The 22,911-nt window shown below is 36.2% G+C and overlaps 3 protein-coding genes and 1 non-coding gene across 6 annotated transcripts; 2 read left to right on the top strand and 2 right to left on the bottom strand.

Annotated features, from left to right (window-relative positions):
• Positions 1 to 5,320: 5,320 nt before the first annotated feature.
• On the top strand, positions 5,321 to 10,045 carry LOC108483538 (E3 ubiquitin-protein ligase SDIR1-like). Of its 3 annotated transcripts, XM_017786991.2 has the most exons (10): positions 5,338 to 5,666; positions 6,906 to 7,062; positions 7,166 to 7,220; positions 7,340 to 7,392; positions 7,485 to 7,713; positions 7,850 to 7,964; positions 8,070 to 8,118; positions 8,745 to 8,870; positions 9,602 to 9,741; positions 9,836 to 10,045. In XM_017786991.2, exons 2-9 carry the CDS (start codon positions 6,985 to 6,987, stop codon positions 9,725 to 9,727), a joined length of 831 nt encoding a protein of 276 aa, XP_017642480.1. In that variant the 5' UTR covers positions 5,338 to 5,666; positions 6,906 to 6,984; the 3' UTR covers positions 9,728 to 9,741; positions 9,836 to 10,045. The 3 variants fall into 3 exon arrangements, with proteins under 3 accessions (XP_017642481.1, XP_017642480.1, XP_017642479.1); XM_017786990.2 differs by having other exon boundaries at positions 5,491 to 5,666; positions 9,602 to 10,045; XM_017786992.2 differs by lacking the exons at positions 8,745 to 8,870; positions 9,602 to 9,741; positions 9,836 to 10,045 and adding an exon at positions 8,211 to 8,738 and having other exon boundaries at positions 5,321 to 5,666.
• A 2,519-nt stretch (positions 10,046 to 12,564) lies between these two features.
• Positions 12,565 to 15,077, top strand: LOC108483536 (laccase-2-like). The gene is made up of 6 exons (XM_017786988.2): positions 12,565 to 12,744; positions 12,834 to 12,985; positions 13,056 to 13,300; positions 13,396 to 13,524; positions 13,609 to 14,568; positions 14,651 to 15,077. The coding sequence occupies exons 1-6, from the start codon at positions 12,628 to 12,630 to the stop codon at positions 14,779 to 14,781; spliced, it is 1,734 nt and encodes a 577-aa protein (XP_017642477.1). The 5' UTR covers positions 12,565 to 12,627; the 3' UTR covers positions 14,782 to 15,077.
• Positions 15,007 to 16,404, bottom strand: LOC108483537 (chitinase 2-like). Its single transcript, XM_017786989.2, has one exon. The coding sequence runs from the start codon at positions 16,169 to 16,171 to the stop codon at positions 15,251 to 15,253; it is 921 nt and encodes a 306-aa protein (XP_017642478.1). The 5' UTR covers positions 16,172 to 16,404; the 3' UTR covers positions 15,007 to 15,250.
• A 6,092-nt stretch (positions 16,405 to 22,496) lies between these two features.
• Positions 22,497 to 22,603, bottom strand: LOC128281416 (small nucleolar RNA R71). Its single transcript, XR_008271624.1, has one exon. It is a non-coding gene; the product is annotated as a small nucleolar RNA R71 (small nucleolar RNA).
• Between the last annotated feature and the right edge of the window lie 308 nt (positions 22,604 to 22,911).

The raw sequence follows: 22,911 nt of genomic DNA, 5'->3' as shown, positions 1-22,911 counted from the left end.
GATTTACAGTTCTAACAGAAGTTTAAAATTTTCAAAATCGAGTCGGTTTATGATATTTATCACAATAATTTTTTTATCAAAAACTACTTATGATTTGTGCAAGATAGATTCAAGTCGATCCTGACTTTCAACCGAACGACCTTCTCCGTTATCCTTATACCATAAACTGCATCGAGTGTGGGCTCGAGAAACATGAACCAAACACAAAACAAAACATAATATTATTACTTTCAATAAAAATCAGTAAAGATCGTAACTTCCAGAAAATAAAATTTATTCTTAAGTAAATAAATTATCACTATTTTGTAGCAAAATGATGATAAATTAATAATCAATAAGTGTGTAAATTAAGTTAAGTGGTGTCACCTATTTATAGGGAGAGATAGAAGAATCTTGGTTAAACAAGCCCTTGTAAAATAATATTATTTAACTAGGGGTGGGCAACACACCTTAGTAAATACTACTAGGGTTGTAGCATTCATTTTTTAATGCAGTGTATTTCTCTAACTTCATCATTTCCATTAAATTCTATTTATTTAGTTCTACATGCAATTCATTTTTGGTTTCAACGATCTAACGAAGGGATCGATTAAACATATATAATTAGGGCTCAAATAATTAATAATTAAGTTCCAGCTTTTCGCCTATTAATTCTAAACTTATTTAGCCACGAAGTAATTTCACTATAGTATCGTGACTGAACTCTCCCTAATTACATACCATTACGAAAACTATTTAATAAATGTTCATCCAATTACCTTGTCTTAAGTATGTTGCCTTCATAGGATATCTTTAATCTCTTTGGGATAAATTTATTCTCTCAATATGATTCTATTTTATCTAATGGCAATCATTACATCTTCCTTCATTAAAAGTCAATTACTATCAAATAGTAATTAAGTCATTCACCACAAAGACAAACGACCCTTGATCAAGTTTACTTTTCATCTATCATATAATGCCAATGAGCGGATATCATTTACCCATTTCTTGGGCTATGAATTCCACTATTATTAATGATGCTATATATTACAGAAGTCGTATACCCAACGCATTAACTTTCGATTCTTTATATATTTGAATTTAGGCTTTTACTTACATTAAAATATACGAGTCACACATACATAGTTCATCATCCATTCAGGATTAAGGTATGTCACACTATGAAAATAACAAGTGAATAAATCTATAAACAGATTCATAATCTATTCTTCTTGGGTCCTGTTCGATGTATTGTTAGTCCAGTCAGTCACATCTATGTCTTTATCTTCTGGGGTCATCTGCTTCAATGCTCAAAACAAAGCACCTCCTTATTTGGACTTGATAGCTGAGATATTAGTATTTAATCAGTTTGCTCATTTCTGATTAGATTAAAGACATGTTTAGATTTATCTACTAATACAAGTTGTTTTTTCATATTATGATTTAATCATGTAATACCGCTTAATAGTAGTTAAATGTTAGATAACCAGCGTGTAACACCCCAAACAATGTCACATGAGAGTGTTTTTAGAAAATCATTTTGATACATAAAATCTGTAAAATTTTTATCTATTCATAGGTCGAGAAAAACATGAAATAATCGAACTGGTTGAATACATGTCTTTATCGTAGAAGCTTTGAAACCAATATATTTTTAAAACCCATTTTTATTTATGAAACCTTTTAGTTTATTTTAGGAAAACCATATTTTAGCGTTGCAGTTTATATTCCAAATCACAGTTCAACAACCCAAATTAAAACCAAGAGTCCAAGTCCCTAATTACATCAAAACTCCCAAAAATAATGAGTAAAACAAAAGCATTAAGGTCATAAACCAAAATGTATGTGGTCGTGGTCACCATCGAGTCTTCTGCTGCACTGATCTGCCAACTGCTGGGGATTACCTGAATAGATAAAACAGAAAGGGTGAGTTTTCACAAACTTAGTGTGTACATCCCCACAATTCAACATGCATACAGACAGATCATAGAATACAGTCATAATTCGGGCCTGAGCCCTTAACAGATGCGATGCTGGCCTTGGCTCACTCAGAACAGAACCAGATATATCATGCATATAGATCAAAATAACAGAAACATGCCCACCAACCCTGCATACCAACTTTGTCCAACCTTAACACAACATGTGAGGATAAAATTGACCCCCATCACTACACATCAAATATGGGGATAAAATCGACCCATCCAACCCTACACACCATAAAGTACCGTAATGCGGCACATGTCATAATTATACAGCTTAGCTGTCAGATAACAGGCTTAAGAAGCCTTTCAGATACTTCTTTCACTTCATCAACCCACTCCAATGCAATGCATCATACAATATGACATGCTATAATGCAGGTTAACAGTCATACATTTATATTTAGAATAGAACAGGTAAACATGCTAAGTATAACAAGCTAGTGCATGCATCACATAATCAGATCACAATAATAGGAGTCTAAGATATCCTTACCGACCCTATGATAGGTTATAGTCGACTCGGACGACCCGTGCAACCTTACAGTACATTTAAGAAAAATAAACTCACACACCCATGTGGCCTGCCCGTGTAGCCCACACGGCCCACTTTAACCTTGGCCATATGGATCACACGGCCTGGCCCAAAATTTCAAAAGCCCGTGTAGCCTACATGGCCCAATTGGTCGAGCCCGTGTCTCACACACGGCCGTGTCCGTCACGCCAGTGTCGCGCGCGCATGGCTTGGCTTGTTGACCACACTCTTGTGTACTGCCACACGACCTACCACATGGGCGACCATACGCCCGTGTAGGGTCGACAGAATACTTTTCGGCTTTCATCGAATCTCATTTTTGGTGCATTCGGAGTACACACCTGGTTTCGATTGAAGTTAAACCGAACCCTGAGCCCTCCAGAACCTAAAAATCCATAATCCAAATCCACTTTAGTGATCCTAACGACACTTAAACAACTTATTACGAGATATTTAACTTTTCCAACAAAACTTTACCCTTGAGCGAGAATAAGAAATCCACACACTTAAAACGTTGTTGAATGGTCTTCAGCCCTTCGATTATCTCCTAACACCAATCAAAACTCAGTAAACAATGATTCATTATTCTAAACGAAAAATATAATACTCTAACGTACTTACATAATCGCATAAAGAATATCGAAACTACGGACTGTTGAAACTTCCAGTAAAACAATAACGATAGCAAGGAAGGGAATGAGGAAAAGAATCGCCAGCAAAAAGGGTAAGAAAATTCGGCAGAAGGCAAAAAGAAAGAAAAGGGAAAACAGAGGGGAGATGAACAGTTTTCTGCAGAGAGAATTTGGGAAACTGATCACCCAAATCCCACTTCCTACTCTATCTCAACCAACCATTACCCAGATTTCCAGTACAACTCAAACTCTAAGCCACCTCACCGAGCAAAAGTATATTCCTACGCTTATGCAAAGATTTGAACCCAAAACCTCCAACAAACTAACACTCTACTTAACCACTAGACCAACAAGCTTATTCTAATATGATTTTACCACAATTAAACATAAGCCTAACGAACCAGATTAAGGCTTTATTCAGAAAAACATCAAAATTTGCCATATGCAAGGCTTGAACTTGGGACCTCTCATACACACCCAATACACTTAACCATTGAAGCAGATACACATTTGTATCACATAATTACGGAAACGCATTTACAAAATTTGGGGCGTTACATAACGAGCCAATAGTTGCTTCCATTTTGCTTTGTATGCAAAATTGTTGAAGAAAATATGCAAAGACTATTAATGTATTCAATGGATATTTATTTAAACTAATTTATTTGAAAAAAATACAAGTATACAAAACGAATTTACTACATTTAGAGCATTAGATCAAATAAATCATTAGTCTTAAAAACCCCCATGTTAGATGACATAAATTATGCCTACCAGAAGGTAAGGATATGTGATTTTATCATGTCTATGTATGAAAATGCTTGGCATTCAATTCCAACTAGTTAGGAACCATCGACATCTAATGTAGTTGGTGTCTGAACCTTTAAACTTGAAGAAACTTGGACTACTGATGAAAAAGAATTAACAAATACAAACTTCAAAACCCTTATGCAATTTTCTATGGAGTTGACCCTCAAGAATTCATGTGTATTTCCTATTGGAAAAACATGGAAGGTGTGCGTGGGAGAATTTTAAAATTTTTTAATACATCCATGATCAACTTAGATAATTAAGAACAATACATCACGATACTCTAGTACTTAAATGTGTTTTGATCCGCTTTCACAAGCTGGAGAGGTTGATTTACAATTAAACTTAAATTGCCCGTACGGATGTAGAATTTGAACTTCATTGATTCAAGAAATGTTGAGAATAAGGCTTAAAGATATACTATTTTGATAGAAGAATCACACCAAAAGGTGGCCAAAATGTCTTGATAAATCCAGCTGAAGTTACCTCTATGGAACCCAACGATTAATCTTGAACTTCCCATGAGGAATTTCAGTGCTTTATGAAAATGAGCTTATGGTTATAGGCCTTAAAATCTGATGATTCGAAACCCGTTTCAAAGATAAATTGAAGTTTTACAATTTAGGCACCTAGATTACCCAAAAAAACTGGTCGGAGCATCTCTAAAAGTCCAAATGAAGTTGACCTTATGGAATCCTTCGAGATTAGTTTTGGATTCTCACATAACTTTAATTTTTGCTTTCAACTAATTGGATCTTCTCCAATATTCTCTAACTCATGAATTGCACGACTAGTGGGCGTTGTTCTAAACACGAACATAAATACTCACTCGAAAATCTATAAAAAAAAAATGTGAGATTCATGATAAGTAAGATTTCAAATTTAATTTAATATTTTATTTATTGCAAATGTCAATGACTAAAATATTAACTTTTCAAATATATAGAGCTTAAAATGATGCTTTTTGTAGTAGATGGACTAAAATAATCTTTTTACTATGATACATCGACTTATAGTGAACTTTAACTTACTGATGTTTGCACTGCACCTTCCCAATTGTTTCATGATGTGGTTTTATTTTCCAATTTCTTTGTTAGATTTTAACATTTGGGCATTGGATTTAGTTTGATTTTTTAAATTGGGACAATTTTTTATCTTTTCAATTTTTGTCATTTTATTTATTTATTTAATTTAATATCATATATTAGATGTTAATTTTTTTTTGTGAAAGCATGTTAAGCTTTTAATCTCTAAAACATCGTAATTTTAATCATATCAATTGAGACATTTTTTCATTATGCCTTTAAAAATAAAATTATTTTGAGAAATTATTAATCTGATTTTTTGTTCAGAAAAGAATAAGATATTTGGAAGTATGGATGCTGATTTGGCGACGAAGCTCCAAACCACAAATCTGAGTGGGGGTACACAAATGACAGATCCAACGGCTGATATTAAGTCATCCACGCTGTCAACAAGACGTGGCAACGATTCGATCCAAACCAAGTGCACGTGTCACTCTCTAGAGCTTTCTCTCTTCGTAAAAAAATTAAAAAAAATGAAAAATGAATAAAGATAAATTGCTATTTTCATTTCAGACAAAGGAGAAGAGCGCAGAAGAATTTCTTGCAAGTTTTTATTTTATTTTTCTCTCAAATTGCTCGTGTTTTGCAATTAATAGGACGGCCTTTTGTCTTTTTAGCGATTGATCTTCAATTTTCTTGAGTAAGTTCTTTTTAAAACTTATTTTCTGGTTTTTCTTTGGTTCTTCGCATCGAATTCTGTTTGTTTGCTGAGAAAACGGTTGAAACCGGTGATTTTTCTTTTTTCTTTTCCTTTCGATTTCTCATCATTCAACGAAAACCTGGAAAGTCGACTTTTTTTTTGGAGATATTGATTCACATAGAGCAATGTAGGTCCTCTGTGTTAATATATTTAAATTCTATTATTCCTTTTGCTCGATTTTGCGGTTGATTCAGTCTTTATATGTGATTTATTTTATTAATGTTCAAAAGATTTAGAAAGGAAAGGAATTTGAATCATAAACTTTGAATCTTTTGCTTCTGAGTATGTGTAAAGTATGGCTTACTTAGCATAATTTATTGTGAACTTTAGTTTAGAGGGTGGGTGGGGCTTTAAAGAGAATTTAATTACTATAATAATAGTGCTACTGGCAAGGTAAATGTCATTGCGATATATAAACAATTCTATGCATTGGCTTTTTAAGTTACTTTATATGGGAACTGAGAAATAGAGATATGTTGGTGTTAAACTTTGTTGGATTTCATTCGTGGGTCATCTTTGTTAGGCTTTAATGTCATTTGAATCAGTAAATTGGGTGCTTAGGTCTTGATTGTTTTTATCTGTAATGGCCTTTTGGGATTACTAATTTTTCAATGAGTTTGTTCCCACTGAAATTTATGATCTTTTATTTCTTTTCCCATGTTGGATTCCAATTCCTTTTATAGTGCTTTTGCTTTTGAGTTTGGGGATTTATAACGTTTTCTTGTCATGATCTGCATTAACAATATTGAAATCTTTGGTTTTGTAATGACCACAGACCCCTTGAGCGCTTAGAGCATGTTGATAGGTTGATGCAGTTTTGTAATTATATTCTGGAAAAAAGGTATTCTATTTGAGCCTCCAGAAAAGCATTGGCTCAGAAATGGTCAGCTTGCGAGTAGAAGTGTTGCAAAGATTGATTTCATTATTTATATTTAAATACTAGTTTGCATCTTCTTCTAAGAAGCCTATATAGATAATTATATTTAAAGTAATCAGGATGTGTTATCAGCTTTACAACTTCCTTCTTATCAAGGAAAGTGGTTTCAGCTTAATAATAGACCATGTCAATCGTTATATTTTGAGTAAATTTCAGTTTAATAAAGCATGATTTACTGGCTATCTATGTTTTTTTATTATTGGAATGGCTTGTAACTGTGATTCACATTTGTAATATCATAGGATTTGAAAGTTTTCAAGAGGAGAAGTTGTTCGCATCTGCTGCCTTCTAGACAAGTGGAAATTCTGTTTTTTTGCAACAATGAGTTTTGTTTTCCGAGGGACTAGAGGGGATATTGAAAGTGGGTTTTCAGGATTTATTCCTGAACGTCCAGCTGTGGTATTTTGCTTAGCCATATCAGTATATCTTATCATTTGGTTGGCCAGATTTTCTCATCCTATATAAAGGGGCTTGAACTTTTCTTGCACAATTTTTTTTCCAGCGGATACATGCAGCTCGACCAGTTAATTCTAATTCGCTGGCCTTCCTTGTTACAGGTGATGTTTCTAGTTGCATGTGGTTTCTTCTGTTGCATCTGTTAAAACTTTTGCCTCTAATCATTCCTTCTTGTGCCTTTAATTTGCATTTCTAATCTGTTCTTGTTTGTTTCCAGCAGTTCTTTTGCTGTTCATGATTTTAAACTCTCATCAAATGTCACCAAACTTTCTGGTATGTAAACACTATACATTCTTTGGGAGCATGGTGGTGTGGCTATTAATACATGGAAGTCATGGAGTTATCTTCTATGTCTCTTTGTGCAGCTTTGGCTAGTAGTGGGTGTCTTTCTAATGGCTACGAGTCTAAGGATGTATGCAACTTGTCAGCAACTTCAAGCTCAGGCCCGAGCTCACGCTGTGGCAGCTAGTGGTTTGCTTGGTCATACTGAGTTGCGTTTGCACATGCCACCATCAATTGCTTTTGCTACTAGAGGACGCTTACAAGGACTAAGACTCCAACTTGCACTTCTTGACCGTGAATTTGATGATCTAGGTATGGTGATTCTCAATATTCACTCCTTGGATTCTATGGGTTGGTTTTAACATGGTTGACAGATATGCAAGGAGTGTTTTGGTTTGTATTTCATTTGGTTTTATGAAGATTATCACTTTGCTTACTTCTGCTCTAGATTATGAAACCCTCAGAGCATTGGATTCTGATAATATTTCCACAACTCCTTCAATGAGTGAGGAAGAGATAAATGCTTTACCCGTTCACAAGTACAAGGTTCCTGGAACAGAGAGGTACACATAAATGTTTATGTTTAGGTAGCTTGCTTCAGTTGTGAACTAGCGTCTGAGTTTCTTTTGTCCAAATTCATAATCACATTGATTTTCTTATTTTTGCAGTGCTGGATCATTACCAAAGCAGGCATCATCTTCGTCTGCTCCAGTTGAGGTATCTGTAAATAATTTTGAGTTTATGGTTTGCTCTCAGTTAGAAAATAATAATAGTGATCGTTCAGTTTTCAAGTTCTAATAATTTTTTAGGTTTCAAAGAAGATCTTGGAAACAAAACAAGTCAATACCTCTAGGATGGAAAAAAATCCTGTAATCAATGGGTTCCAACCCGATCCGACCTGAAAGGATCAGGTTTTCTTTATGAAATCGGGTTTGGGTCATGGTGGGTTTTTCAAGATGGTTGGTTTCAAGTTGGCGTTGGGTTTAGGGAAAACCTTTCCTATATATAACATATTATTTATGTTATGATGAATTGCATTACAAAGAAAAACTAAAAAAAAAAAAAAAAAAACTATGCAGTGTAATTTTTTTGGGATTTCACTGCCTAGTTAATATTTATTATATTATACTGTTATTATGTTTTGATAAAAGGTATAAAAAATGAAAACTGTGACATATCAGGTCAGGTATATTATTTACTTTTGGGGTCGAGGTGAGCAAAAACCACCCTGCCCTGTCTCCTTTTCATATTCAATGCTGACCTAGTCAGAGAGAGCATTTAAGTGTTCCAAGGCAATTTGCCTCTGAGTCTGCATCTTTCTGAACTATATGTACATATTGCAGCCGAAGCAAGATTCTAGGAACGGTGATGGGAGTATGAAGGCTTTAGAAGATGAATTAACTTGTACTATTTGCTTGGATCAAGTTAACAGGGGGGAGCTTGTTCGGAGCTTGCCATGTTTGCATCAGGTTCTATTTTAATGTCTACCCATGTTTTCTGTTGTCATCTAATGATTTTATGTTGTCCTGTTTTTTAACGAAAGTGTTAGCACCCCCCCACCCCCAAAGACAAAAAATCAATTTTCATCATCTCCAATGTCCAATGAACTGCACCGAATAATCTCTCACATAGTGCAATAGTGATGACTTAAGGTATATGAATAGTTATAGAATGGTAGAAATCTTGTAACATACATATGCAGTTTTTCCAACTCTTAGCTGTAACAGTATGAAGTGTTTCCGCCTTTCCTTTCCTAAACTATTTTTTCTTTTTATTTCCCATGTTCTATTTGTAGAAATTGTAAACTGTGAAACCATTGCCCATTTTGGCAGTTTTTTTTTCATGGGTGTGACTTTGAGAAAATAAATATTCTTATTTGTAAATGTTTTGAGTTAGATCCTGACTCGCAGGAAGTGTAAATGTCTGTTTTCCTACCTTCAATGGATGACCTTCTACCACCATCATTTCAAAGTCTGGCCTCAACTTTTCTTTCTTTTAATTTGACAAACATTTCTCAATTCTTCATGATTCCTGATTGTGTGCCGGGGTGCTGGTGCTTCTACGCTCAGTCCTTGGTTGAGATGCTAATGGTTAATTCCTAAATCTCAAATCTTTCATGTCTTGAGGTCATTTCTATTATATGATGTTAGTATAACACTAACAGCTATATACGTATACTGATAACAATCTCATGTTGCAGTTTCATGCCAGTTGTATCGATCCGTGGCTGCGGCAACAAGGCACGTGCCCTGTATGTAAGTTCAAAATGGGGTCAAGAAGGCAGGAAAACAGGGGGAGTGAGTCTGATGATTCAGACACGGTTTAACTTGAACCCTCCAAGTAATATAATCTGTATATCTAGTAAAGCATATCAATCATGTTTGCAGTTACATTCAAATAGTTAATGTTTTGGTGGTGTGTAAATATCCTCCAGGGTTGGTCTGTTATCTATCTTGGGCTTTCATTTGAAGAAAAATAAGGGTATAGGTTCATCATTCTCAGCCTTGTACCTTTTAACTGGAGAAATCCCAAATGATCTCACTTAATACACTTTGTGCGAGGTCATCAGTTCCTTTTGGATAGATTTGTACCTTTCTTTTCCACTTTGATTTTCTCTTTAATCTACCCATTTTTTTTTTTTTTATATTTGTAGTTTTCTCATCTAATACGGTTGGAAAAGATGGGTTGATTTAATCGAAAATTGATTGCCCATCCGGTTTAGTCTATACCTTTCAATTAAGGAATCTTTCAAACCGTTCAAATTTAAGAAACTACATACTTTGTTTAAATATTTGTTATATTTAACATTTATCTAGTAATAGACCTATTTATTTGATATCTAAGTTCTTCATTTCAATACAATCGACTGATTCGACCCGTTAAACCAATAGCAGGGATCTTTATTGGTTTGACCTTGAATTCGATTTAATATTGCAGAAGGGAGGACTTACATGCAAGTTCGAACATGATCATCCATGGAAAAACTTGGCTCAATCCAGTATTTCCTCCAATGACACTGTGATCTTTAACCTAACCAGATAAACGAAGTGATTGCGTTACTCATGGTGGCATCTAGCAGGCTATTATTGCATGAAAACTGCTGATCTGAAATTAAGTAATTTGCTTTCAGGTTCCAAGGTATATGCATGAAGGAATCCTTGGACAATTTCATCGTAAAAGAAATTTTCTTTAGCGTTGCAGTTTCTAGCTCCCATTTGTCTAGGGATCGTCATTGCCATTGATGCAACAACTCCAGGCAACGTTGCTGAATGAAATCAATAATCTATTTTGAGAAGCCTTATGTTAATTTGACTAGAGAAATGGGACACAAACACGTAAAAAATCTCCATTATTAGTATGAAGATGCTTTAGAGTAGGTAGATTTGATAATTATGGACACAATAAATTCATACATATTTAAAAATCACAAAAAAATAAAAAAAATAAACAAATACTTTAAATATCGATTAACCCTACATATTTTACAAGTTTCATTTTCATGTTAGGGTTTTGATAAATGATGTGTAACAAGGATCGTATGCTACAAGAGTTATAGTGGGTACAACTGAAATTCCAGCTCCGTACCAAAGTCTGATTGATAATCTATTTTTCACAAAAGCCTTGTGGATGTAGACAATTGATAAATCTGGGTTTATCCCTAGCTTGATGATTAAGCCTTGAGTGATTTGGTTTGGTTAATAACAGCAGTAAGAAGTATAAACCCTAATCATTTCTGGAGTTGCTTGAAAGGAAGGTGGGTCAAGAGTCGTCTTCCCTTGGCTTGTCGACTCACCCATGGCTTCTATTTGGTCGGAGTGAGCTGTTATCACCTACCCAATTTGCATGTCCCAGTAGGCCTTTCATGGAAATAATCATCACCATGAATTTGAATCTCAATTTAATTGGTTGATTGGCAAATTGAGGGAAGATGCTAACCTTTTCGATTAGATACAGTTAGCTGTAGCATAATCCATCAACATACATACATGTATCCCTCAATTTTGACCTTAACACAAATATAATTCAATTAATTTAAATTTATACTTACCTAATTTAACTTAATAAAAAAGTTAGATAATCCAAAATTAAATTGAAAATTATTTGCATATAAAATTATCTGAATTCGAACTTGAATAACAAAATCTAAATAACTCGAATTTAAATTCAAAAGCTTGACATAAATATCATAAGAGTTCAATCCCATTTGGTCCAAATTCAGAATTGACCCGAATGCGAAATAACCTACAAATTTTAAAACTTGAATTGACTCGATCTAGATTGATCTAATTCAAAATTAACTCGACATATTCCTTTGATAAGTATATATATTATTATATTTTTTGAAAGTAAAATACCTTTATTAAGCAAAGAGTAATCAACAGAGAAATGAAAGTGAAAAACAAACTAATCCAAACCAATAAACTCTCGTTATACACCCCGTCCTATAGTCCTACACTAACAATGAAAGCATCAATAGTAAGAACATTAGATAAGAAAGCTGAGTAAGCATATTTATTATTAGTATCACATATTACGTAAAAACGATATATATTAGAACAATTATTTGGTAAAACTTTACAAATAAAAATAAGAAATGCTGAGAATCCTTTGATATTTAAAAAATAAAAAATAAATTATAGACATGACATTTTCTTAATACCATTTGTGACCACCAAATAATAATCCTATTTTAAATTATCAGATATATTTTGGGTCAAAGGCATCGTATTAAAATGCACAGTGGTTGGGATGTTTATTTCACTGTTTATTTCAATGGTAATAAAACATCTAAAGCCACATGATTATCTTACAATACATCTTTCAAAAGTCTCCATTAATCTTAACCAAGAATTTTCTTTTAGTATCACCAACCAAATGAGAATATCTCCAGTAGTTTCACTTGGTTTTTCTCTATGTGCATATAAATTTATGCTTGTTTCTTGAGAAAAGGGCTCTAATGAAGTTGTTTATCATCATCAACAGATTGGTTAATTGGCTTTAATGACACTCCACAGTGAAAATTGGGGCCATTGGTTGTTGGTAATTCTCTGCTTTCTCAAAGCTGTAACATCTTATTACCTAATCAACCAAACATGAACTTAAAGATAGTTCGACCTTGTCTCTATATAAACATGCATATCTCCACAGTTTTTTTTTCATGAATCACCCCAAATTAAGAGCCAAAACTTCAAAGACTATAGCAATATTTTCTTTCCAGCTTAAAACATGGGTGCTTCACCAGCAATTGTCATGATACTTTTTGTTGCTGTTGGCTGTTTCATGGCTTATCCTGAGGCTGTCACTGCAAAACACACAGGCATTACCAGGCACTATACCTTCAATGTATGTATATTGCATTGTTTACTTTGGGTAACTTGAGGTGAAAGTAATTGATGTAATCCTCAAGAAATCATCCAATTTTCCCTTGGCAGATAAAGCTGAAAAACATCACTCGCTTGTGCCACACTAAGAGCATTGTCACAGTTAATGGCAAGTTCCCTGGACCTCGTGTTATTACCAGAGAAGGCGACCGCTTAGTCGTTAAAGTAGTTAACCATGTTCCAAATAATATCAGCATTCACTGGTATATATACGTTGTTTACGTTTCTATGGCTAAGCTCTTTTGGAATATGGTAAATTAATGTTGTTTACAGGCATGGAGTTCGACAGCTTCGGAGCGGATGGGCGGATGGGCCATCATGCATCACGCAATGTCCCATTCAAACTGGCCACTCTTACGTGTACAACTTCACCATTACCGGCCAAAAAGGAACTCTCTTCTGGCATGCTCACATTTCATGGCTTAGAGCAACTGTGTACGGACCGCTTATCATCCTCCCAAGGCGAAACGAATCTTACCCTTTTGTGAAGCCCTACAAAGAAGTCCCGATCTTGTTCGGTGATGTTACAGAATCACCGATATCTTCTTCATGCAATGTAGCAAATATATGATGTCCTTTGATGGCAATTTAACTCAATCATTGTTAACTACAGGAGAGTGGTTTAATGCTGATCCTGAGGCAGTTATCAATCAGTCTCTTCAGACAGGAGGTGGCCCTAATGTTTCAGATGCCTACACCTTCAATGGCCTCCCAGGTCCATTGTACAATTGTTCTGCCAAAGGTATATAAATAATTGTACACATGTATGTATCTATGTATTTATATAACCCTTTTGATATTAATGCATGTGATTTGTGATTTACAGATATATATAAGCTGAAGGTAAAGCCAGGGAAAACATATCTTCTGAGGTTGATCAATGCTGCGCTCAATGATGAGCTTTTTTTCAGCATTGCAGACCACAGTTTAACTGTGGTGGAAGCTGATGCAGTGTATGTGAAGCCCTTTGAGACCAATGTGTTGATGATAACACCAGGACAAACCACTAATGTTCTTCTAAAAACCAAATCTAAAGCTCCCAATGCCACTTTCTTGATGTTAGCCAGACCATATGCCACTGGCATGGGCACCTTTGATAACACTACTGTAGCTGGTATTCTTGAATATGAAACACCTTCCACTAGCTTAAAAAACAGGCCACTTCTTAAACCAGGCTTACCTGCTATCAATGCTACAAATTTTGTTGCCAATTTTACAAGCAAATTCAGAAGTTTAGCCACCGCCAAGTTCCCTGCCAATGTCCCACAAAAAGTAGACAAGAAATTTTTCTTCACAGTTGGTCTTGGAACCAAGCCTTGCCCCAAAAACCAGACCTGCCAAGGACCAACAAATACCACAAAATTTGCAGCTTCAATGAACAACATCTCCTTTGCACTCCCAAGAACTGCACTCCTCCAATCCCACTTTTTCTCCCAATATTCTAAAAGGGTTTACACCACTGATTTCCCAGCTTTCCCTCAGATTCCATTCAACTACACAGGCACTCCACCTAACAACACACTTGTAAACAATGGCACTAAACTTGTGGCGATACCATTCAATACAAGTGTGGAAGTAGTGTTGCAGGACACAAGCATCCTTGGTGCTGAGAGCCATCCTCTCCATCTCCATGGCTATAACTTCTATGTTGTTGGCCAGGGTTTTGGAAACTTTGACCCTAAAAACGACCCTCCAAAGTTCAACCTGGTTGATCCTGTTGAAAGAAACACTGTCGGGGTGCCCTCCGGTGGTTGGGTTGCAATCCGTTTTCAAGCAGACAATCCCGGTAACAATTGAGATCATACAAGTTTTATCTTCAAAACATAAGATGAGAATGCATTTAGTGATATTATATGTTAATGGTGCAGGAGTTTGGCTGATGCACTGTCACTTTGATGTTCATCAGAGCTGGGGCTTAGGAATGGCATGGATAGTGTTGGATGGAGAATTCCCAAACCAGAAGCTGCCTCCTCCACCCTCTGATCTTCCCATGTGTTGAGATTTTTTTATCCCTTTTTGGGACTTGAAGCATCAAGCTTTACATGCGTCCATAATTAACCTTAATTTTTGGTTCCCTTTTAAATCCTTGTTGGGAGAGTTTTGTTGTTAACTTATGTAATGGTTTTGCCGTGTGTTATTTTGCCTAAGCCAACCTTGGCATTGAACAAATGAGTGCTTTATTTTTATTTTTATTTAAATCTGCCTAACAAAAATGGTGGAGCTGTTTTTGTATTTGTACGAACCCAGAGTTTCATTGCAATTGTTGGGGATATAATAATTCCAAATATCATCAAATCCCTCTCTTTTAAGCTAAACAATCCTACTTCAAGCGTTAAAAAGGGGCACACATCAGATCTCTGGTATATATTTATACAAAAGAAAGCAATACACATAGTACATCACTACATCCCCTAATGTAAATGTAACTCATATTCAGTGCTTTTATAAAAGGAGAGAACAGAGAAATACTAGTGGGAAATTGCGAGTAGAGCTTGTGATTGCTTCTCATAGCGGAAACCATTTCTCTTAGAATCATCTGCAGACCAAACAAATATGCCATGGAGTTTGTCCTCACTCTTCAGCCTACTGCAGGCAGTGAAGAATCCGTTTTCCGGTGTCAAGCCACCGCTTCCGTCGCTTATAAAGCTGGCTAAAACCTTACCACCGTTATAGTTAGAGCTTTGGGTGTTGAAGTAATTCATAAACTGAGAGACTGTTGTTCCTTGATCATAGGCATAGAACTGGAAGTTGACATAGTCAATGAGGTCACCATAGCTTTTCCACAAAGCCTTGTAATGGCTTTGAACATCATCATCATCAAATGGAGCTATTGAAGCAAAAGAGATCACTCCATTATTCTTGAGGGTTTTTATAAGTTTCCCGACGCACTCGGAAAAAGTGTCAGGGTCAGCATTGAAGTGCTCATAATCAATATCAATCCCATCCAAGTGGTACTCTTGGATGATATTTGTGAGTGAAGAAACTGCATTGGAAACCCAAGAATCTACAGAGGAAGGGTTGAAGTAAGCATAGCCATCTCCCACACTGTCCCCTCCTAAGCTCAAAGCTACTTTAACATTTGAATGGGTACTCTTGATGGAAGAAACCTGGGAAGGACTGAGGTTATCAGAGTCCCAAAAGACATTGAACTTCCCATTTGTTGGAGAAGGAGAGCCTGTGGTACTGTCATAGTCTATGGCAAATGAGAGAATAAAGTGGAATTCAACATTTGAATTAATGGGAACATCACTGAATTTAACGTTGTTGAATTCAGCTCCTATGTATTCCCGGAAAAGGTCCGAGTTCGCAGGAGCTGCTTGGATTGACATATGGCAAGGGAGGAAAACTTGGAAAATGAAAAGGGAAATGAGAAGCTTAGAAAACTCCATTGCTGCTGTGATGTAGGCTTTGAATTGAAGAATAACTCTCGTAAAAAGGTTAATATATAGGCATTAGAATGCAGAATACAAAGGTTTGAGGACATGGGAGGATTATTTATAAATAAATTAAGTGTTTGTTTGCCGTTGCTGCAAGTATGGGTTTGGAATCATTAATCACCACAAATAGGCTACTATTTTGGCCTTGGAGATTAATCCCAAAAACCAGGAATATAAATGAAGCTGCTTGCAGGGGTATGATATTATTTTATGATATTATTTGTCTTGATGCAGGGGTATGATAGCTAATTAAGCCAAAAATAGTGACTTACCTGGCCTGACAAGGCATGTGAGAGCAGTTTTTGACCTTTGAATATATGTTTGATGTCATATTTCAACAATCTATTGCTCTTAGTCTTGGATACGATAAGAAAATATCATTGTATTCAATTCACAGTCATATAATTGTGTTGAGTTTTTAATCACAAAACAAGAGCAAAAGAATTAAAATTTGTGTTGAAAGATGAAAACATAAGCAAAGATGTTGAAGGAGAAACAAAAGTTGACTTCTCTCGTTCATCACTTTTTTGTTAAAGAAAAATGTACATATATTATACTATTATATTGGAAGTGTAATAAATTTGCTTAAAAAGAACATGCTAAAAAAACGGCCCAATGATAACCTAGGACCTGTCTAAATCTGCTAAGTACTGATTAACTTTATCCTTCAAAAAGTAGCTGTCAAATCAAATATAGGTTGCTTGTTACAAAAAAAGTACTTCATCCAGATAACATCAGGTACATTTGTATGCTGCTGTATTTCATCCGGGTAACATACATACTGCTGTTTGTTGCCATCTTTTAACACTCCTCGGTTACAAAGCAGCAAACTCTAATTTCCTTCCTTAAACACTTGAACCTTGTAGCAGCCAATGGCTTGGTCAAAATGTCAGCAAGCTGATCCCTCGAACAACAATAGACCAAGCTGATTTCTTTAGTCAATTCTGCTTCCTTCACAAAGTGATATCTGATCTTGAAATGCTTCTTTTTGCCATGGAATCTAGGGTTCTTGGCTATTGCAACAGCTGACTGATTATCAACCTTAATCTCTGTTACTTTTGCTTAACCAACATTCAAGTCATCCAACAGCTTTCTAAGTCAAATTGCTTGATTAACAGGAGTAGCAGCTGCAATATTCTGTAGTGGATTAAGTTACTGTCTATTGTTTCTTTGAACTCTAGCTGAAAACACTTGAGCCTAGAGTGAAGAAGTAGCCTGATGTGCTCTTCATGTCATCAACTGAACCAACCCAATCACTGTCTGAATAGCCAACCGGCTTTAGTTCATCAGCTTTCCCAAACTTTACACCAAAATTCAAGGTTCCTTTAACATATCTTAGGACTCTTTTAGCAGCTTTAAAATGTGCAACATTGCAGCAATGCATGAACCTCGAGAGAAGGCTAACTGCATACATGATGTCTAGCCTTGTTGCTGTCAAATAGAGTAGGCAACCAACCAAACTCTTGTACCCCTTTTCATCCACTCGATCATGCTCACTGGTGCTTGATAGTTTCTCTCCTAGTGCAACAGGAGTGCTAGCAGGCTTGCACTTTGACATGTTGAGTTTGCTTAGAACTTTTAGTGCAAATGATTGCTGGCTTATGAAAATGCCTTGCTTTTCCTGATTTACCTTCATACTAAGGAAGTATGTCATCAAATCAAGATCAGTCATCTCGAAGACATCTTGTATCTACTTCTTGAATTCTTCAATCAACCCACTTCTGCAACCAGTAACCAATAATTCATCCACATAAAGTGAAACTATTAACAAGGTTTCTTTCTTAGCCTTCTTCACATAGAGTGTGGGCTCACTAATGTTCTTCTCGAATCCCAGCCTTGACAGGTATGCATCAATCCTGTCATACCAGGCCCTTGGAGCCTGTTTTAGGCCATACAAGGCCTTCTTGAGCTTGTAAACCTTGTGTTCTTCACCAGGGACCTTAAATTCATTAGGTTGTTCAACAAAGATCTCTTCCTTGAGAAATTCATTCAAAAAAGCTGATTTAACATCCAATTGATAGACTTTCCATTGCTTCTGAGCTGCCAAGGCAAATAACAGCCTTATGGTATCCAACCTTGCAATAGGTGCAAAGGTTTCAAAAAAATCAACCCCTTGCTGATGACTGTACCCCTTCACAACTAGCCTAGCCTTGTGTTTATTCAGTGGCCTATCTGCATTGTTCTTGGTTCTGAACACCCATTTGATACCAATAATCTTTCTATTTGCCGGCTTATCGACCAGCTCCCATGTGTCATTCTTATGGATCATCCTTAGTTCAACTTCTATAGCTTCTTGCCAACAACTCTCTTTTACTGGTTCATCATAGCAGGAAGGTTCAACCATGGTCACAGCACACTTTTCATAGATGTCTGCTAGTGTCCTAATGCCTCTAACAGGTACATCATTATAATCACCTTCACCTTAAGCTTCAATCTCAGCATGCTGCAGGTCAAGATCATTCTGGTCCTCTTCAAGCAAACTTGCATCAGTTCCATCCCATTTGCAATAGCTTGCTTCATTAAGCTTCACATCCCTGCTCACTAGAATCTTTTTGGTCAATGGACAAAGACCCTGTATCCCTTCTTCACACTGCTATAGCCAACAAACACTCCTCGCATGGACCTCTTCTCGAGCTTGGTTATTTTCTCAGGTGGCACTAGTACATAGCACAAGTAACCAAACACTTTCAAGTGTGAAATAGTTGGTTTTTGTCCAAACCAAGCTTCAAAGGGCGTTTTACCCTTAACTGCATTAGTTGGTAGCTTATTCAGCAAGTAAACAGATGTGTTTACAGCCTTAGCCTAAAAATTGTTAGGCATTTTGGCCTCAAACAGAAGGCACCTGGCCATATCGAGGACTGTCCTATTCTTCCTATCACAGACACCACTCTGCTTTGGTGTGTAGATGGTTGTCAATTGGTGTTAAATCCCAGCTTCATCACAGATCTTTTGGAACCTCTGAGACACATAATCTGTTCCATTATCTGACCTTATGCACTTCAGCTTACAACTGGCTTGATTTTAAGCCAATGCTTTGAATTTGCAAAAAAAGTCAGCCACATCTGACTTTTGTTTCAAAAAGCTTACCCAACAAAATCTGGTGCAATCATCAATAAACAATGCAAAGTACCTGCTGCCATTCAAAGAGGTGGTCTTCATAGGTCCACAAATGTCTGTATAGACTAGTTAGAGGTTATCTTAGCTCTTCAAGCTTTGTTGACAGGAAAAGGCAGTCTGGTCTACTTGCCAAGCTGACAGACGTCACACACATCCTTCTTAGACTCGATCTTGGACATGTCTTCAACCAAATTCATTTTTTGTAGCAAGCCAAGTAACTTGTAGTTCACATGCCCCAACCTCCTATACCACAAGCTTGCTTTATTAGCCTAAGCTATATGTGCCCTTGCTTGTAGCTGATTCACATCCACATTGAAAGTTCTATCATGCATAGCTATTGTTGTTAGCACCTGGTTAGTAGCATCTTTGATCATACAAGCTCTACCTTCAAAAGAGAGAGAGTAGCCTTTCTCCAATAGCTGACTAACACTCAGCAAATTTTGGTCAATGTCAGATACATAAAGGACCTCAGAGATGGTTTTGTTACTTGACTTGGTGCAAATCACAGCCTTACCCTTGCCTTTGGCCTCTATTAACTCACCATTGTCAATTCTAACTTTGGACACAAAGCTGGTGTCAAGCTCCCTGAACATGTCTTTGTCTGAAGCCATGTGGTGAGTACATCCACTGTCAATCAGCCAATTCTTGCTGACCTTGCTCGAGCTTGCAAAAGAAGAGGCTGTGAAGACATGCTTTTCCTGTGCTTCAACATCCTCAGCAGTCTAAGCTTGGTTCTAGTATTGTAGCTATGCTTTTGGCTTGTTTTTGCACACTTTTTCAATATGGCCAAGCTGTTTGCAGCCTTTACACTGAATGTCTGTTTTGTAACAGCAGTATTTTTCAAGGTGAGTAGTCTTCTTGCAATGAGCACAAGATGGAAACTTTTTCTTGGTAGCATCTTTCTTGCCTTTCTCTTTCTTCTCCGTCCAAGGTTTCTTGCCTTTGAAATTTGAGCTTGAGCTTAAACTTTCTCTGCTCCTGGCCTGAAAAGCTCCCTCATAGTGCTTTTCCATTCTGTTTGCTCTTCTTTGCTCTTGTGCATAGAGAGCATTTATCAGCTCTGTCAAAGGAATGACTGATAGGTCCATTGAGTCCTCCAAATAAGATATTTTTGACTCATACTTCTCTGGTAAAGTAGTATGATAAGTCATAATTTATACATATTTTTATCCCATACTTAGCACATTTTTTGATGAATTATCATTAGATTTGTGGAATTTGATGCTCCTAATCCTTTAATTTTATGTTTTATACTTAGGTGAGCATAGGAGAGTAAAAAGAGTGAGAAACGGGCTAAAAACGGAGAAAATGAGTCAACGTGGGAAATCAACATGGCCTGGACTTCCTCACACGGGTAGACCACAAACCAGTGTCTATTTAGCAGACTTTAACACGACCTAAGCCACCTCACATAAGAGTGATACACGACTGTGTCCCTGTCGAGCCCAAGTCTAGTTCTACTCAGAAAAAGGCCACTTTTGAGGGTTTTGAAGCATTCTAAAGCCTATATAAACACCTTAGAAGAGGCAGCTAGAGGCAACACACAGAGTGGGAGGCAAAGAATTACTCGAAGAAAGCCGATTGATCCATTTCAGAAGCTGAATTCTCCTTCAAGACTAAAGATCTCCCTTCAATTTCCTTCAGGGTTTTTGGGTTTCTTCATGTTTTGTTATTATTATTCATCTGAGATGTTTTCTTTTACACATATGAACTACTTCCCCTAAATACCTAAGGGGGATGAAACCTAAGATGGATCTTGTTACTATTTTTTGATTTATTTGATAAATACTTGATTTGTTCTTAATTATGTGTTCTTAATTCTTATTTTAATATTCTAGGATATTGATTCAAGTATTGATATGCTTATTCAGAGGAGCAAAAGTCCATGTCTAAGAGTAGATCTAGCATAAGTAAGTGGAGTTGATTGTACCCCTAGACATAGGGCGACATAAATCTGCCGGATTAGGGTCAAACCTAATAAGGGAATCTATAGATCGAGTTAATGCAACACTAGTGGTTTTAATTAGAAAGAGATTTCAATTAATCAACCTAAGGCTAGACATTGTTAGTCTCTAGAGAGATAATAATATAAATTAGGGATTTCTACGGATCGAGTCAAGTGAATAAATCGTCTAATTTAGAGTCAAATAACAAGTGAAGTCTAGGTGGATTCTTCCTTGGGTATTGTCTAAATCAATCAATTTTCCCAAAAGTATTTCCCCGATTTACTTCCTGTGTATTCTTAGTTTAGTTAATTAGTTTAGATAAAGCAAATCCCCTTATTTTTAGGCTAGATAATAAAAAGAGAGTAACTACTAGCACCCTTACTCATCGTAGATACAATATTCCGGTCTCACCATAGCTATACTATTGTTCGATAGGTGCGCTTGTCTTAAGTCGAATTATTAGTTAGTTTTAAGACCATCAAGTTTTTGGCGCCGTTGCCGGGGACTAAGATATTAGGAACGCTTAATTTTTATTACTTTAGTCATTTATCTTATTGCAATTTAATTTTATTTCAATTTTGTTTATATTGCTAAATTTTCTTTTATTTACTTCTGGCAGGTTTTTATAGCTTATGACTAGAAGAAACCCGTTAAGACCATTATTTTTTTATAGTGAGATCGAGAGCACAGCTCGCAGAAACAAAAGAGAAATAAGGCGAAGCCTAAGATACATAGAGGAAGAGTGAGAGGACGATATTCACACCACAACCGAGGAGATGGCTGAAAATCAGAATAATCAGTTACCTCCTGTGATCACTGAAAATCCAATAAATCAGAATCCTTCTCTTCATATTATGTATGATTATGCCAAACCTAATTTGACAGGAACTAAATCGAGTATAGTTAGGCCTACTATTACTGCAAATAATTTTGAACTGAAACCTAACACGATTCAAATGATACAACAGTTTGTTCAGTTTGATGGTTTGTAGGATGAGGATCCAAACACTCATTTAGCGAATTTTCTAGAACTCTGCGACACTTTTAAAATCAATGGCGTTTCTGATAATGCCATTCGCCTTTGGTTGTTTCCCTTTCCGTTGAGGAATAAGGCTAAACAGTGGTTGAACTCATTACCACGAGGGTCAATCACCACTTGGGAACAAATGACCAAAAAATTTCTGCTTAAATACTTTTCGCCGGAAAAATCGACTAAATTAACGAATGGTATTTCTTCTTTTGTGCAGATGGATTTAGAAACACTCTATGATGCATGGGAGTGATACAATGATCTATTGAGAAGGTGCCTTTACCATGGGTTATCACTTTGGCTACAGGTTCAAACTTTTTACAACTGCCTGAATCCTTCGACTAGACAGATGATTGACGCAGCTGCTGGTGGGACTCTTATAATAAGACACCTGAAGAGGCTTATGAATTTATAGAAGAGATGTCATTGAATAATTATCAGTGGCAAGTCATGAGGACAAAGCCGATGAAAGCGGCCGGCATTTTTAATGTCGATTTGGTCACTATGCTCTCTAATCAGGTAGAACTTTTGAATAGAAAAATTGATGGTTTACTTGGTTCTTCACAGGTTCATCTAGTAATGTAGTGCGATGCAAGTGG

The sequence above is a fragment of the Gossypium arboreum genome, chromosome 1 (assembly GCF_025698485.1).
Source record: "Gossypium arboreum isolate Shixiya-1 chromosome 1, ASM2569848v2, whole genome shotgun sequence".
Taxonomy (NCBI): Eukaryota; Viridiplantae; Streptophyta; class Magnoliopsida; order Malvales; family Malvaceae; genus Gossypium; species Gossypium arboreum.
The sequence above is the reverse complement of the archived record's forward strand: the minus strand, read 5'-3'. Positions and strand labels throughout refer to the sequence as shown.